The 15,258-nt window shown below is 34.9% G+C and overlaps 3 protein-coding genes across 4 annotated transcripts; 1 reads left to right on the top strand and 2 right to left on the bottom strand.

The window, feature by feature from the left end:
- Positions 1–202: 202 nt before the first annotated feature.
- On the bottom strand, positions 203–2,672 carry GCL2 (GCR2-like 2). Of its 2 annotated transcripts, none has more exons than XM_022893155.2 (6): positions 2,217–2,672; positions 1,956–2,134; positions 1,767–1,878; positions 1,572–1,688; positions 1,175–1,492; positions 203–647 (listed from the first exon to the last, which is right to left on the bottom strand). In XM_022893155.2, exons 1-6 carry the CDS (start codon positions 2,373–2,375, stop codon positions 309–311), a joined length of 1,224 nt encoding a protein of 407 aa, XP_022748890.1. In that variant the 5' UTR covers positions 2,376–2,672; the 3' UTR covers positions 203–308. The 2 variants fall into 2 exon arrangements, with proteins under 2 accessions (XP_022748890.1, XP_022748889.1); XM_022893154.2 differs by having other exon boundaries at positions 1,767–1,884; positions 2,217–2,545.
- Positions 2,673–2,799: 127 nt separating this feature from the next.
- Positions 2,800–8,752, top strand: LOC111298448 (Clathrin light chain protein). Its single transcript, XM_022893156.2, has 3 exons — positions 2,800–3,874; positions 7,625–7,778; positions 7,891–8,752. Exons 1-3 carry the CDS (start codon positions 3,444–3,446, stop codon positions 8,428–8,430), a joined length of 1,125 nt encoding a protein of 374 aa, XP_022748891.2. The 5' UTR covers positions 2,800–3,443; the 3' UTR covers positions 8,431–8,752.
- A 1,349-nt stretch (positions 8,753–10,101) lies between these two features.
- Positions 10,102–14,319, bottom strand: LOC111298449 (expansin-B3-like). Its single transcript, XM_022893157.2, has 4 exons — positions 13,509–14,319; positions 12,949–13,255; positions 12,049–12,178; positions 10,102–10,559 (listed from the first exon to the last, which is right to left on the bottom strand). The coding sequence occupies exons 1-4, from the start codon at positions 13,675–13,677 to the stop codon at positions 10,365–10,367; spliced, it is 801 nt and encodes a 266-aa protein (XP_022748892.2). The 5' UTR covers positions 13,678–14,319; the 3' UTR covers positions 10,102–10,364.
- Positions 14,320–15,258: the final 939 nt, after the last annotated feature.

Raw genomic sequence — 15,258 nt, 5'->3', positions numbered from 1 at the left:
ATTTGGGCGGAAGATGGGAACTGCCACTAGAATTCCTATTTTGAGGTAATCAAGAATTAGGGTGGAAATACAATAACACTATCAGGTTCACATCACTCGCAATTATTTTCACTACAATTACACAATCATTTAACCCTTAACCATTCATCATGTGACCTATATAAAGCCCAAATAATGACATACTTATCGATGCTTCAGCACATTTCGTAATTGCAAATAATTCATTGTAATTGATATGAACTCATTATCCAAGTACAGATATCTTCCAGGTAAGTAGACAAGCAACACTTATTTTATTACTCTACAACTTAGAGCTCATATGCTGGGAATCTGGACCCCAAAGGCTCAATCATGTCTAGGAAAAGATATGCCATACCCCCAATCCCTTCAAACAGGGAATAGGGTCTGTCACCTCCATGCATCTCTCCCTTGGATATAAGCTTGTGAGCCCGATCAAGCAGAAAGCAAGCAAACGCTTTAGCCCTATATAAGAACTCTAACTTGCCCGTTTTTCGGTAAAGTGAGAGGAAAACATAAGCATTGCCACTAATGCCATGGCAAATTCCAACTCGCTTCAGCAACCCCAGGTTCCACACCACCTCTGCTGCATCCACAGCTGCTTCCAGAAATTCATCATCTACAAAGACCTAAACAACACAGAAATTCTAAAAAATTCTAGTTCTTTCACAGCCCACAAATAGTTGCTTGCTGCTAATTTTAATTCTTTCGCTAGAAAGTACTTCGAGAAAGAGTTACTTAGAATTGAACTTAAAGTTAATGAATTCCATTCAAGCAATACTTAATCTTGGAAAATCCATGAATGCAATTAATATTAAATAATGAAGGTCATTCGAACAATTCTACCAAGTGTAGGAGGCTATGCAAAGTTCTTTCTCTAGTAGCTACGATCTAAATTACAAACCTGAATTACATGCTTTTTTGCAGATATATAAACCTAATTGTAGGAATAACTTCACTCTCAAACATTCCCGATAATTGTTAAACAAAAGCGTATGCAATCAATATTGAAATTATCCCCAATAAACTTGGAAAATCTAGTGATCTCCATAACAGGACCTCTGGAGAATGACACAATAATTCAGCAAATTTTAATATAGTTTCCACTAGAGGGCTTCAAAAAATTAGCACCAAACTTGATCAAATTTAATCTTACCTCAGCAGCTTTGACATAAGTGAGGGCGATCCCTGGAGCTCCATGACACCAATGCACAAGAACATCCCTCTTTCTATCCTGTTCACTTGCAGGGTAGTTCCCACTCGGGAATCGATTCCTAATCAAGTATCTAAGAGTGTCCTTTACATCCTGAATCTCATCTGGTTTCAACTCCATGCCCATTAAAACATGTATAATACCTGCCAATCCATGTGCAGCACCCCAATACTTTTCTCCATACCATTCAAACATCAAAGGACTTCCTCCTTTCTTCGCTAACGCCTTTCCGTTCTTGATAATCTCATCAACAACTGCACGCTACACAATAAAAACACAAAAATTTCACTTCTGATCCATCCTCCTTTAGAGGTAATATATCACTAACATATATACTTACTGTAACTGTAGAAGGAATAGTCCCTTCACCAAGATGCTTGTTCAAGAACACGCAAGCCCAAAGAAACCCAGCTCTTCCATACAATAACTCATCAGGAAGATTCCTTGAGAGCTTAATCTGTTCCATAAATCATAGAAATTACAATTTAAATTGGAAAAAAAAAAAAACGCAAACATAAGGTCGTCAGCAAAGTACCTCTCTAAACTGGGTTAAGTAGTGATTAAGCAATTCTTGACTTCCAGCATGCTTTGCAGCTACAGCACCAAGAGCACAAACACCCGCTCGACCACATAAGAAGGTTACATCCCTAATTCTACCTATTATCAATTAACTGGATTTGACCCAAATTAAGTATTGATTCAGCAAAGGTAGTGATTGGTGTACCGAGAAGACAAGGAAGCGGAGTTGCAAGCATCAACGATGGCTAAGCAGAGGGAAAGATCGTTGGTGTTGTTGGTAACTTGAAAGGATTTGAAGAGTAAGAAAGCGGAGCCGAGAGTGCCACAATAGAGAGTAAAATCTGACACATTTTGGCCAGTTATCCCCCACGTTTCCAGCGTTATCTGCGTCAATAGCACAAACATTTGGTGAGGTTACTGAACCGAAAACTGAAAGAAAGAAAGAAATGGAAAAAGAAAGAGCAACGGTCTCTTTGAGGTCCAAAGCGGTGCGTTTGAAATGTTGAGAGAGAGAAGAGTAGGGCATGGAGAGGAGTTTCATCAGAGTTTCTCCAATTTCTTCTTTGTGTTCCATTTTTTCGGCTACCAAGTCTGGCAATACGTTTGGAAAGAAACGATCCGCCATTTTTTTTTTTTTTTTGCCTTTTCTTTTCTCAAGAATTCGAAAGTCTCAAGTCTGTAGTGGCCGACTTAAATTTTGAACGACCGGCATTGTCAGCGCTGGAACTGCCACAAGCAAAGATCTGTCTCCACGTTGCACAGGTTTTGATTAAGGTGGCAGTAGCCCAACTGTTGTTCAGAAAATGTTTCTAGAAAAAGGCCAATTTGAGTCAGTATGGTGAGAGTGGAACGGACACGCGGCCTTCAGCTCTTCGGTTTGACGCAGTCTCCAAACCGAGCTATCTCCGCAGATGGTTCTCATAATATAACGCCCTTTTAAATAACATAAAGCATATCTAATTTTTAAAGTACAATGTCTTTTCAAAATTTCCCTAAATCATGATATTCCATAAGAATTTAACTCATATTAAGATCATCCAAAAAGTGACTTTTAAGCAACAAGATTAAAATGACACATCATTCATTTTAGAATATTGCAATTAATTCAATGCTCTTATTCGCATAGAGTCAATTCTAACTAATTCATTTTTACCATGGTTAATATGCATAAAATATAACTAATAATCAATTAATAAAACTAAAAAAAAAAAAAAAAAAAAAAAGGAAAACCTATTCTTTTAAAACAAAACATTTCACGTCTCTGTGTCATTTATTAAAAGTGCCTCCTATCTTCCAAATCTCCTTTTCGTGTGGGTTCTTCCGTAAAATCTTATGTCGTTATAAATTGTGACAATTGTTGATTTGTTGATTGTAATTGTATTTTTAATGGCGACTAACTAGTAACCTTGGGAATTTCTTGAATGAAATTGCTTTTGAATATTTCTTACTTCAGGCTTTTTTAACGGAAAAAAGAAAGCCAAAATTTTAATAGTTGATATAAAGAAATTTTAATTTTAACAGAGAAAAAATCTGATATCCACCCCCAAGTCCAACCCAACGAAGTCCCTCTTCCCTCTCTCGATCCGAACACAACGATCTATCTCCATCAAAAGTAGCTTAAACGTGAAAACCACCCACACTCCCACATAAGCCTACCAACGTAACCAAAGCGTTTTTTATCTCCCACTTGACCATGGCGTCCTTCGACACAATGAGCAATGACGGAGGAGAAGACATTAATAATTCCTCATCTCGCCCTTTTGATGACGATGCCTACATGGGCTACGACTCTTCCACTTTCCCTCCTTCCCATGCTTTCCCTTCCGACGATCTCACCACTGATCCTTCTCACGACATCAATGATTATATTGACACTACCAACAAAAACAACAATGACCCGCATTCTCTGGATGTTTATGGGTTCCGGATGTCCACGCCCAACCTTGACTATGCGACGCCTTTTGAGACGTCTGTGATGGATGGAGTTGTAGATGTTGATGGTAGTGGTATCCACGGTGGTAGAGGTGGTGATGATGATGATGGGATTTTTGCCTCTGATGGACCGGTGTTGCCTCCACCGGAACAGATGCGAGAGGAAGGCTTCGCGCGACGTGAATGGCGCCGGTTTGTTTTCTTAATTACCTTGTTCTTTGGGGCACTTGTTTGTTTCAATATATCCATAGAGAGAGGAGAAAGAAGAATAATTTCGACGTGCATTTGTATGTAGGTTCTGAGCAGTCGAAATTTGATATGATCATGAAGTTCGCATACGCTTAAGGATACTAAAATTAATGGGATTTGTTTGTGATTTAACTAAGGGCAGGATATATGATAGTACATGAAAACGTTTATCAGAAAGTAGCGTTTTCCATTAATTTTAGGAAATTGGTTTGAGAAAGAAAAAGATGCTGGCAAATGAACAATGGTTACATTCATAATGCATGGTGACTTTTTTTTGTTATTAAAGAGTAAAAATTTGTACGTGAATGATAAGTCAATAATCTTTTGAGTTATTAATATTTTATTGCAATCAATTAATCTTTTAATATTTTATTTTGAATCAATCAAATTCTTAATTAAACAAAATTTATCTTGCGACAAAATTGAATAAATCAATCCCAAACTATAGTTAATTGTAGCATTAAAGAGATCTTAAAGAGAGATGAGCCAAAAAAATAAAGAAAAAAAATGTTTTTTTTTTTAATTTTCACATATATTAATTGTGTCACGTGATAATTTTTTATCTACGTTATTGATATTATATGAAATTTTATGTAAGTGAGCAAAAAAATTAGTAGTGTCAACTTTTTTTTATCAAAATAAGAATTTAATTAAATGCAAATAAATATTGAAAAGATTGATTGATTGCACTAAAAAATAAAGGCTTAGATTTTTTTTAATTATAATTCACCAGTTTTTTATCCCCTTTAGGTTTTTTTTTTCTTTCTTTATAAATGAAGGTAGGAAGCACAATGAGCAAGTCAAATTGAATTTCTAGCCATTTATGTGCATGGATGTTCCATGTTTCCTTTATGGTTATTACCACTTTTTTTATCATGTATTTCTAGTAGCATTGTTTGATTTAGTTCGCTAACATGCATACGAAGGTAAAGCTAGATATATATATATATAATGGATGCTCTACATGATGTTTGGCACATTATACAATCAATGTCATGCTTTTTATCACATTCTTCTTTTGCTCAACTACAACAAACCACAAACCTTAAAAGTTTTTATGTAGAACTGGTGAAGAATAAATTATACTTTTGAAATCTTGAGGTCTCTGTTGGGGAATCAACACACACACACGTAACACCTACACACAAAATAATAAGCTCAAATTAAGAATAAGAATACACAAACATATTTGTTTTGGCCTAACTAAAAAATGACCTACTTCAAACCCAATCCACTAACAAATAAATTTTTACAACTATGAGATTTTTAGAATGAGAAAAGTAACCGAAAATTTCTTAATCAAAACTTAACCCAAAACCTAATTACATCATTTAATAGCCTACTTACTTAGCTATTCTCTTGGTGTCTAACATTTAGGATTACTAAACTAAAACCAAAACATCTTATTTATAAGGGTGAAATCCTTTATACCTTTACTAAACTCTTAATGTGTGATACAAGACAAAGACAAATCCCAACAAACTCTCCCTTGACTTAAATCTTGAAACACTTTAACAGAATCTACAAAGCTGACACGCTTGTCTTTCTTCTTTTCTTTCATCACAGGAATCCCAGCAACTGAGCCTCCATCAAGCATGTACAAGAGATTTTTGACCTTATTCTCTTGTAGAATCACATTACCATTCTTGTACACTTTCAATTAATTATTACTACCATAGTATGTGTACCCTGAGAAGCTAACTCACTTAAAGTAATTAAATTATAGCTACAACTCGGTACATACCTTACATGATGAAGTGTCTTAACAACATCATTGTGAAATCTAAGGCCAACACTCTCAATGTCTTGAATCTGCACTTTTTCATTGTTAGCAACCATAATATTCCCATACTTTTTATTCTAATCCAATTCCACAAAGCAACCCTATCATTATAGATATGGACTATAATAACTGAATCTAAAACCCAACCTTTATCACCTTTCAAAGTTTGAGTCTCATCTACAAGTCATCAAAATGATATCATTATCATCAAACACAACAATAACAATATCACTCTTTCTTTCATCTGATTTCTTTTAATCACTTGCCCTTCTAAAAATAGCCATATCCTTTTTCAGCTTCTTACAGCGTACTTGGATATATCATTTTTCACCACAATAATAACATTTTATGTCACTGTAATCTCTGTCTCTTGACTTGGATTTTTCTCTTGATTCATCAATCCTCTTTTGAGTCTTCCCTCAATCAAAACCCTCTAAGTTAGTGTACTCTCATCAGGTGATGAGTTCTATGTTCCCATAAACCTTTCGTTCTCATGCAACGGGGCAATCACATCATCCAACTTCAAAATAGACTTACCCATCAACAAAGTCTGAACGAAATGCCTATAAGATTTGGGCAAAGATGATAATAAAATTAAAGCCTTGTCTTATCTTCTAACTCAACAACAAAAATCGCTAATAATTGAAAAACTAATCTATTAAACTCATTCAAGTAATTATGAAGACTCGTACATTCTTCCATCTCCAAAGAATACAGATCAATTTTCAAATATAATTTCTTAATTAATGACTTCAATGCATAAATATCCTTAAGCTTATCCCATAAACTCTTTAGAGTACTTTCAGTTGATACACTATACTTTACCTTTGGGGCTAATGTCAATCTAATAGTACTAATAGCTTTCTTCTGAATTCTATTCCAATTATTGTCAGACATTCCATTAAGCTTACTACTCTTTAATGTCTGATTCAACCCCTGTTATACTAATAGATTTTGAATCGTACTTTACTATAACATAAAATTACTCTTTTCATCAAATAATAGAATCTCAAACTTAGGCATAAACATACTAGATATACCTTCTTCGAACATCTTGAAATACTTGCTTCACGATTTCTTAGGCCTACCTCTTCTCCCTACGAACCTTGCTCTGATACCACTTGTTGGGAAATCAACATACACACATAGCACTCACGCATAAAATAGCAAGCTTAAATCAAGAATAAGAATACATAAATATATTTGTTTTGTCTAACTCAAAAATGACATACTCCAAACTCAATCCACTAATAAAGAAATCTTTACAACTATGAGAAAAGTTATTAAATATTTTTTATTCAAAACTCAACCCAAAACCCAATTATACCATTTAATAACCTACTCACTTAGTTATTATCTTGGTATCTAAATATTTAAAATTACCAAACTAAAACTAAAACATCTTATTTATAAGGGTGAAACCCCTTATACCTTTACTAAACTCCTGATGTGAGATATAAGACAAATTCAAACTCTTATAACTTCACTTAACTTTTTATGTGGGATTATGAGATTCAAGTCAAATCCCAACAGTCTCAAGGTGAAACATAAAATTGTCGATTACCTTGTTCAGCCTTGATATATGGCTTTTCGAAGTACGTGATATAAACCCAAGTTTCCATCTTTACAACTTAATTCATGGATTAACTTGTTGCTTTAATTCTTTGCGAAGATCCACTGGCCACCATTCTCACAGAGTCCCCTTTCCAACGTAAAAAGATGCTTTCCCTACTCCTAGATTAAGCGGAGGAGAAATGGAACTTGCATGTTCTAATACACTGTATGATTGCATGATTCTGGGTTTTAGGAAAAATGTTGCACAATTACATTAAATATCATTTCACAATTATTGTCAATATTGCCAATCATGGAAAATCAAATCTATTGATTTAAATTCCTTTTTGATTCAGCCTAAATGCCATTCATCTTGAGGAAAAGGAGGCAAGAGAGAAGGAGATGCGGAATCAGATCATTGCTGAAGCAGAAGAATACAAACGATCTTTTTATGAGAAAAGGAATCAAAATTGTGAAACCAACAAGGCTAACAACAGAGAAAGAGAGAAGGTCGAAACTAGATAGTTTATAGAAATTGGCATTATGATTACTGGTTAAGCCTGCTTTCTCTTCTCTTTGTTTTACAAGACTAAACTAAATCAATTTCGTATTGTTTATGCAGCTATACTTGGCTAATCAAGAAAAGTTCCACCAAGAAGCTCACCAGCACTACTGGAAAGCAATTGCTGACTTTATTCCTCGTGAGGTGCCTAATATTGAGAAGAAGAGAGGAAAGAAAGATCCTGACAAGAAGCCTTCAGTTTTGATCATTCAGGGTCCAAAGCCTGGGAAGCCTGCTGATCTTTCAAGAATGAGGCAAATTTTCTTGAAGCTGAAACAGAACCCTCCACCTCATATGATGCCTCCCTCAAAAGATGGAAAAGATGGAAAAGAAGGCAAAGATGGCAAGGAAGGCAAGAATGGAAAAGAGGAAAAAGATGGAAAGAAAGACAAGAACGGAAAAGATGCAAAGGAAGGGAAGGACGCCACGAATGGGAAAAGTTCAACTCCAACTGATTCCGGTACTGTTGCAGAAAATACACACGCTTCACCAGGTAAAGATGCTGCTGCTAAGGGTGCTCCTGAACAACCAAAACCAGAGATTGCAGCTCCAGCTGAGGCTGATGAGACACCTAAACTCGATCCTGATGCTTCCAAGTGATGACAACCGTTTTTTTCCTTTTTCTCTTATTTATAATTTCTTTGCTTTAGTTTTAAGCTTCGCTTTATCATTCCTAATGGCGAATAAGAACAGACCATGGATGCCTTTTCGGGTCTGCAACATGAGCTGCAGAGAGCTTTCCTCCCAATTTGGTTTTGAAAATTTTAGGCAATAAGTAAAGGGAAAATTTTCTAGTACTTCCTCTTGTTAGGACATTAATTATCTAGCGAGTATTTTTTCTTCAGCACCACATTCACCTATCCAAGTTCTTGTGGATGCCCTTGTCTTGCATCTTGATTGAGTTTTCTTTTCTGCTGAAATGGAAGTGGTAAAGGACTCAACATGGTCCAAACATGAACGCATTTCCATTATTGGTTCTAGTTGCGAATGGAACCATGAGCGTCTGATTCCTTGATGTTCCCATACACATTTTTCCCTGACAGATTTTTGGTTTAAATACGGATAAGATTGTTTCTTTCATTTAGAAGGCATCAGTGAAAAAGGCAGAGAGTTTGATCCGGTTGCCATGGAGTGCAGAGAAACGCATTTTCCTCCTACTTATCTTGTTTGAGAGACAAAAAAAAAAAAAAGCTTTTACATTTTGTTACCAATAATAATTGCCATTAATCAAAGTTTTTGTTTCAAAAAAGCATAAATTGTAACCAGAATTTCCGGAAATGCTCGGTCCGTATCATGCTTTCAGTTTTACCCTAGGACCGTCCAATTTATTAACCCTTTATATCCGGCTTTTATTCTGCTAAATATATGCCTGCCTCCTTGGCACTCTGCAATAATCTCTGCATATTATAAACCCAACATTTTTTTGTTCTCAAATACAAAAGAGAAATACTTTTGTTCTCAAGTTGAATTGCGATGCAGCTTTTAGTCTAAACCATGCCAATGCTGGAATAGGGATCATTGCTCGCAATGAGGAAAGTAAAGTGATAGGTGGGTTGGGAAGCCTGTATTTGCTAAATCCACTTTGGAGGCAGAGGCAATGGCTGGGAAGGAACGTGCATGTGAGGGTAGCATATGAGACTGGTCTGCTGAAAGTAATTCTTGAAACTGACTCTGGAAGTATTAGTGAAGAGTTTGAATCCCGATAAGCCTTGCATAGATTGGAGAATTATACCACTGGTGAAAGATATGCCAGAAAAGACTGGAAAGTTTGAGAATTTTGAGTTGAGATGTGTTGGGAAAGAAGCCAATAAGGCTACAGATTGAATAGCCGTCCAGTCTAAGAGAGGGATGTGCCACGCTAATTGGGTTGATAATGATATGCCCCCATCCTCAGTTTCCATTCTTGACAAGGAAGGTCTCCCTGCTCCTCTTTGAGGTAGTTTTGATAGTGATACATAGAGGGGCCTGGTCATGTTCATTTTGTTTCCGATGAGTTGTACTGTACTGTAATACACGGAACACTCAATTAAAATTTTCTCAGATTTCTTTGACGAATTTTTATGTCAAAAAATTAATTTGGCAGTAATCTCATTTCCTATTTTGACAATCCTGCCGATAAATGCATGATTCAACCATCTTATATTCTCATTCACAAAAGTTTAACTTCAATCGGATTATTGTTAAGTATTGGAGGTTTCGCATAAGATCACGGGAGGCAACCTCGTGCACTAATTGACAACACGAGTAACATTTTACATTCAATGCTCCAAATTTCGTTAAAATCCAACATGACCACGAACTTATTACGTTCAAACATGAATAGCAGGTAACAATACTAAACGCACTCTCTCCTTTGGAGAGGGCTACATGATCTACAAACACTTTCACACTACAAAAGTAGGGGAAACTATCGAAGAAAAAAACAAAAGAAACGAAAGAGTGTCCTTGGATGCTATTATGCTGTCCAAAGGTTATCCCTTAAAAAAAAAAAAGAATACTTTTGGTGTCATAGGCAATTGTGGTTACTTTCACAGTTAGAAGAAGTTGAGGCGAGAGGTATAAGTTGCTTTTGGCGACCAATTTCTTGGGATGAGATCCCTTGCAGAGAGTGTTCTTCCTGTTGATAGTGTTGTTAGTTTCACTGAGAATGGTCCTTTCAAGGGTCCCCCAATTATGCACCAATTTGCTCCCCATAGATGATTCATCTCTAACCACTCATTAGAACTTGCCTGCCAACATCCAAATGTCAAATCTTTTAGCAGCAATATGGGATATGAATATAATAACCACTGTAAGATTACTTTCTTTTATCTCTCAATGTGGTTTTGTGGATTTCGAGTCTCTGAACTCAATGTGGTTTTGTGGATTCTATTTATGCATGTTGCTTTTTTTCTCCTCGAAGCTTGGGAATAAAAGGGTTAAAAAACAAGAAGAAGAAGTGGCTAAAACTTGGTTTGAATAAGGCTATTGTCCATAGTTAATGGTGGATACCCTAATCAGATGGTGTTAGTGAAAAGAAACTCCCATGCTAATGTCAGGATTTCCAAATGATCTTCTTTTGACTTATGGGTTTGGACATGCTGTAAAGATGGGACTTTTTGAGTGTGGCCTGGCCAGCCGCCTATATCACATGCTTTGAGTCAAGATTCAAGAAAATGGATAAGTAGTCAAAATAAGACTAATCACATGCTTTTGAGCACTTCGCACATTGGCGCCATTAGGAAAACCATAACCACGAATATCACTCTTATAATAAAATAAGACTAATGCTTTGTGTAGCCAAAGAAAGGGCAAGGGCAATGCTTTCTTCATAAAGTGTTTGATATATACCATCGTATTATTGGGAATAGTTATAATAATTTTAAATATTATAAAGCGATATGATATATAATAATATGAAAAAAGACATGAAAGCGATTAAATTTAAAATTTTAATAAAAATTGTATATGAATTTAATAAAAATAGATATGTATATATTTTGTGTTTGATATATCATAAATTATTATACGATAATTTTCATATTTTACTCATATTAATTAAGTATAAAATGAGCATATACAACTATATAAATTATCAAATCTAATTAAGAATTATCTATTTTTAAACAAGGGTTAATAATAATAAAAGATTCTAAAGCAGTCTACCATTACCTTTCTTTAAGGTATAGACATGACATTTATAGTGCTCCCTTCATCCTAAATTTTTTAGGTATTATTGATTTTTTTGGATTTAAAATAAAAAAGTTCTAATTTTAAGGTAGTTAATATTAAAATTTAAATTTTGTTAGAAAATTAAAATTTCATAGTTTTTAATACTAAAAAGCAAAAAAATCATAAAAATAATTTTAAAATATAAAAGGTAAGAATTTTAAATGTTTAAAAAAGATAACATAATTTTGAGACATCCTAAAAAAGAAAGATGAATAAAAAAAAAAAAAAAAAAAAAAAAAAAGGGAAACGAGAAACAGTATTAATTTTTGTTCATCAAGTTTAGGCAGCTTTTGACAAGTAAATTTGAAAGTGCATTGCTTTTGAAGATGTAGGCATTGTACCTTTTGCACTTTTATTGATTATTTTTCCTAAAGTTAGTGATATATTAATTTTGAGGAGCCTAAAGAGGGATTTTGCACAAGTCACAAAGATTTTATGCAATGAAATCAAAATAACTTTTCTAACCAAAAGGATAGTTGAATTTATCGAAGAGAGAATAGCACTTACTTCCCTAATATGCATTGACCCAATATCTCCATCTCTATCCTCAAATTCCACCAGAATAGATAGCCAATAATCAGTAGAACCTTCATTAACATGAAAGGCTATGTTCTTTCCAGGATATTTACATGGTGCCCTAAAATTTTAAAATAAACTAATATTAAGTTTAGAAAATCAAGATATGGAGACAAAAGTAATAGTAGTAAGAGTAAAAGGATTGAGGCAAAATGTAACAAATTTACTCAATTTATTTTGATTTGGGGTCCTGAATGCTTTGCTTTAGAAGCCCAAACTTTAGGCTCCTCAATTTTAGTGGTAAAATGTAAAAGTGCGATCAACGGTCAATCCATTTAAGTGTGAATTGTGAAACTTAGACAGCCGAATAATGTACCCTCATCTTGGTAAAAATCAGATGAGAAAAGATCATGCCATAATATATTGGATACGTCAATAAAAAAATTGTATTACTTACATATTATTTATCAAGATAAATTATTAACAAAAAATTTTAATTTAATTTTTACAAAACAAAATTTTAATTTAACTTTTACACGTAAAATATTTAATATTTATCAATTCTATTAATTATATAATCGTTTTAAATTGATTTTGATGTCTAATTCCCTCTGAGAGAATCAAAGTAAACAAGCTATAAAGTAAGATCATAAGGTATCATTCTTTATCCATAAAATATGAAACAAACTCCAATGTCAGGGTCCTATAGGCTTCTGGTAATTTCCAAATGGTAAAACCGTCATATTAAAAGATTAAAAAAAATGAAAATAGTGGCAAAATAGAGGTGACAATGAAAAAAAAAAAAAAAAAAAAAAAAAAAAAGACCGTTGAAGGAACCGACGAGTGACAACATGGTACAGAGCGAGGCAGTCCCAAAAGGAGAGCACATACCTTCTATAAACGACTGGGAGTTCGCCTCGGCTCCTGAGCTTTGCACTCTCACCGTTTATAGCCATGCGGCCAAAGGCTGCGCCACTCAGGTCGAAGTGGGTGCGGGCATTGGCGCAGTACCCTCCAGGGCACTCATCAGTTACAATGATGGTCACGGCCCTCCTTGAGCATATGCTCTTGTCTAGGCACCTAACTTTGTAGCGTGCCCCACACCCTTCCCCGTTCTTGAACAGCACTGGACTCACCGCTCCCACTCTGGCCCTCAGCGGCTTCACGTCGACTAACGACCCGTACCCACATGCTCCCCCTGAAAATATTACTACTTGAAGTAAAAAATTGAGATGATTCAACTAAGAAAAGTAAAATTAAGACAGGATTGAGCACGACATTTAACATTTTAATCTGATTAACTTGAGTTGACTCGGAACTCTACTACTGGACTAGAGAAAAACTGAAAAGCAGCTAACATAAAATGCAAGAAAACCTGTTACAGATCTAAAATACTTAAAAAAAAAAAATGTGACGTTACTGCAAAAGAAGCCACTTATGTCGACTCTTACCGTCGCTGCCATCACCGTCAGGACTGCCGTACCAAGTGGCGGTGGCAGGATGCCAATGTAGGTCAGAAACATTGTGCGGAACTGGGACCTGATAAGACACCTTTAAACACTTCAACAACACTAGGCAACACAATGTAACAAGCCCAATGAATCCACGGCAACGCTGCATTGTCTTAGCGCCACTACTTGTTCAGCCTTGGTCGGTGCAAATTAAGTCGAAAAGAAAAATAAAAGAAAAAGTAGACAGAAAAATGCAGGTAATATAGCTATCTAGTTCTGCAGACAGTTTTTATTTGCATTGAATATTGATAGACTGAAGACGGTGTTCAGAGCTTGTTACGCATATAGAAGCAGAGGTAAAGTTAAATGTGTTTATTTATTTATTTATTTTATTTTTCCATGAATCCACTAGATTTGGATTTATTTACATTGTTGCCAACAAAGCCGGGTGGCCCTCCGACCGTAAAGGCGTTTTCCGCGTGATCGTACCTGTAGAGAGTCCTGGGGGTGTTTTGGTTATTTGGGTATTCCACCGTTAAAATTGTTGGTTTTTTTTTTTTTTTTTTTTTTTTTCAGGGCCATGTGAATCGTGATGGTTAGCCGTTAGGGTATGATTGGTGCGGTTGGAATGATGTCGTGTCAGCAATTCAACATTTCAAAAATCGGTTGCTTTGCCTTTTTGCCGTAAGGTACAATGTATTACCGAAATCGAAACCTGTTTTTTCTGTTTCGTATTGTGTCCCGAAATGTGGAAATGTTTAGCCTGATTCCATTGACCTATTTGTCTTTGAGAATTGAGGAATTTAAATAAATTATATCTTGGGTTCTATTACACTTAATGGCGTAAAGATTAGAGTTTAGGGGTTGCTTTATTTGTTTTTGCTTGAAATTTTTTAATTTAAAAAATTAAATATTAAATATTTTTATCAATAAATCAATTTTTTCAACTGTTAATCGGTTTGCTTTAATTTTGATTATAGATTTAGATAACAAAATGAAAATTATGTTAATTTTTATTCGTCTTCTTCATTCCTACAATTTATGAATTGCACATGCAACTAATGAACTATAAACATGGATTAGGAAAAACAGCTTAGACTAAGAAATGAAAATACTTCAAAATGCAAATGCTATAGAGTTTTAAAACTGATGATTTCTAGCTAAAATGTTGGGTAGATCAAAGATTTGAATCAGATCATTTACTTATTCCAATTCTATAATTATATGTACTATGGTCTCTCATTTTTAAAGGTTTTTAAGAGTTTAGGCATTAGTTTCCACTACTGATATTGCTCCCTCAACTCAAGTTACATGTAATTTGGTGGATTAAGTAACTTCCTTTTGTTGGAAAAAGCAGCTTCCAATTACTAATGCGTTAAAAAAGTTTTGCTCTTTTGTTTGTTAGTTTTGTTCCGAGTGATGGATTCTTTTGGGGCTGATCCAAGACCTAACAATTGAAGAATGAGAAAAATCTCCACAAATTAATTTCAAGGGAAGAGAGGAAGCTGACCTTCATTTACTCCACAAATTTCTCTCAGACATAAATATGTACAAAGTAAATGTCATCAATTTTCAAAAGAGGATTGCATAAAAATTCTCTTCTTTGTCTGCGAGCTTAGACTTTGAATGTGACCACTTGCCGGCATACATCTGATTCACATGGATCCTCTGTTCACACATTCTGAACTCTAGCGCCACTTTTCTTGTTTTGTGGAAGAATATTAATGCATATACTTGATTTTCAACGTCA

This window comes from Durio zibethinus, chromosome 16, assembly GCF_047325235.1.
Source record: "Durio zibethinus cultivar Kanyao isolate XHJ-2024 chromosome 16, ASM4732523v1, whole genome shotgun sequence".
Classification (NCBI taxonomy): domain Eukaryota; kingdom Viridiplantae; phylum Streptophyta; class Magnoliopsida; order Malvales; family Malvaceae; genus Durio; species Durio zibethinus.
The sequence above is the reverse complement of the archived record's forward strand: the minus strand, read 5'-3'. Positions and strand labels throughout refer to the sequence as shown.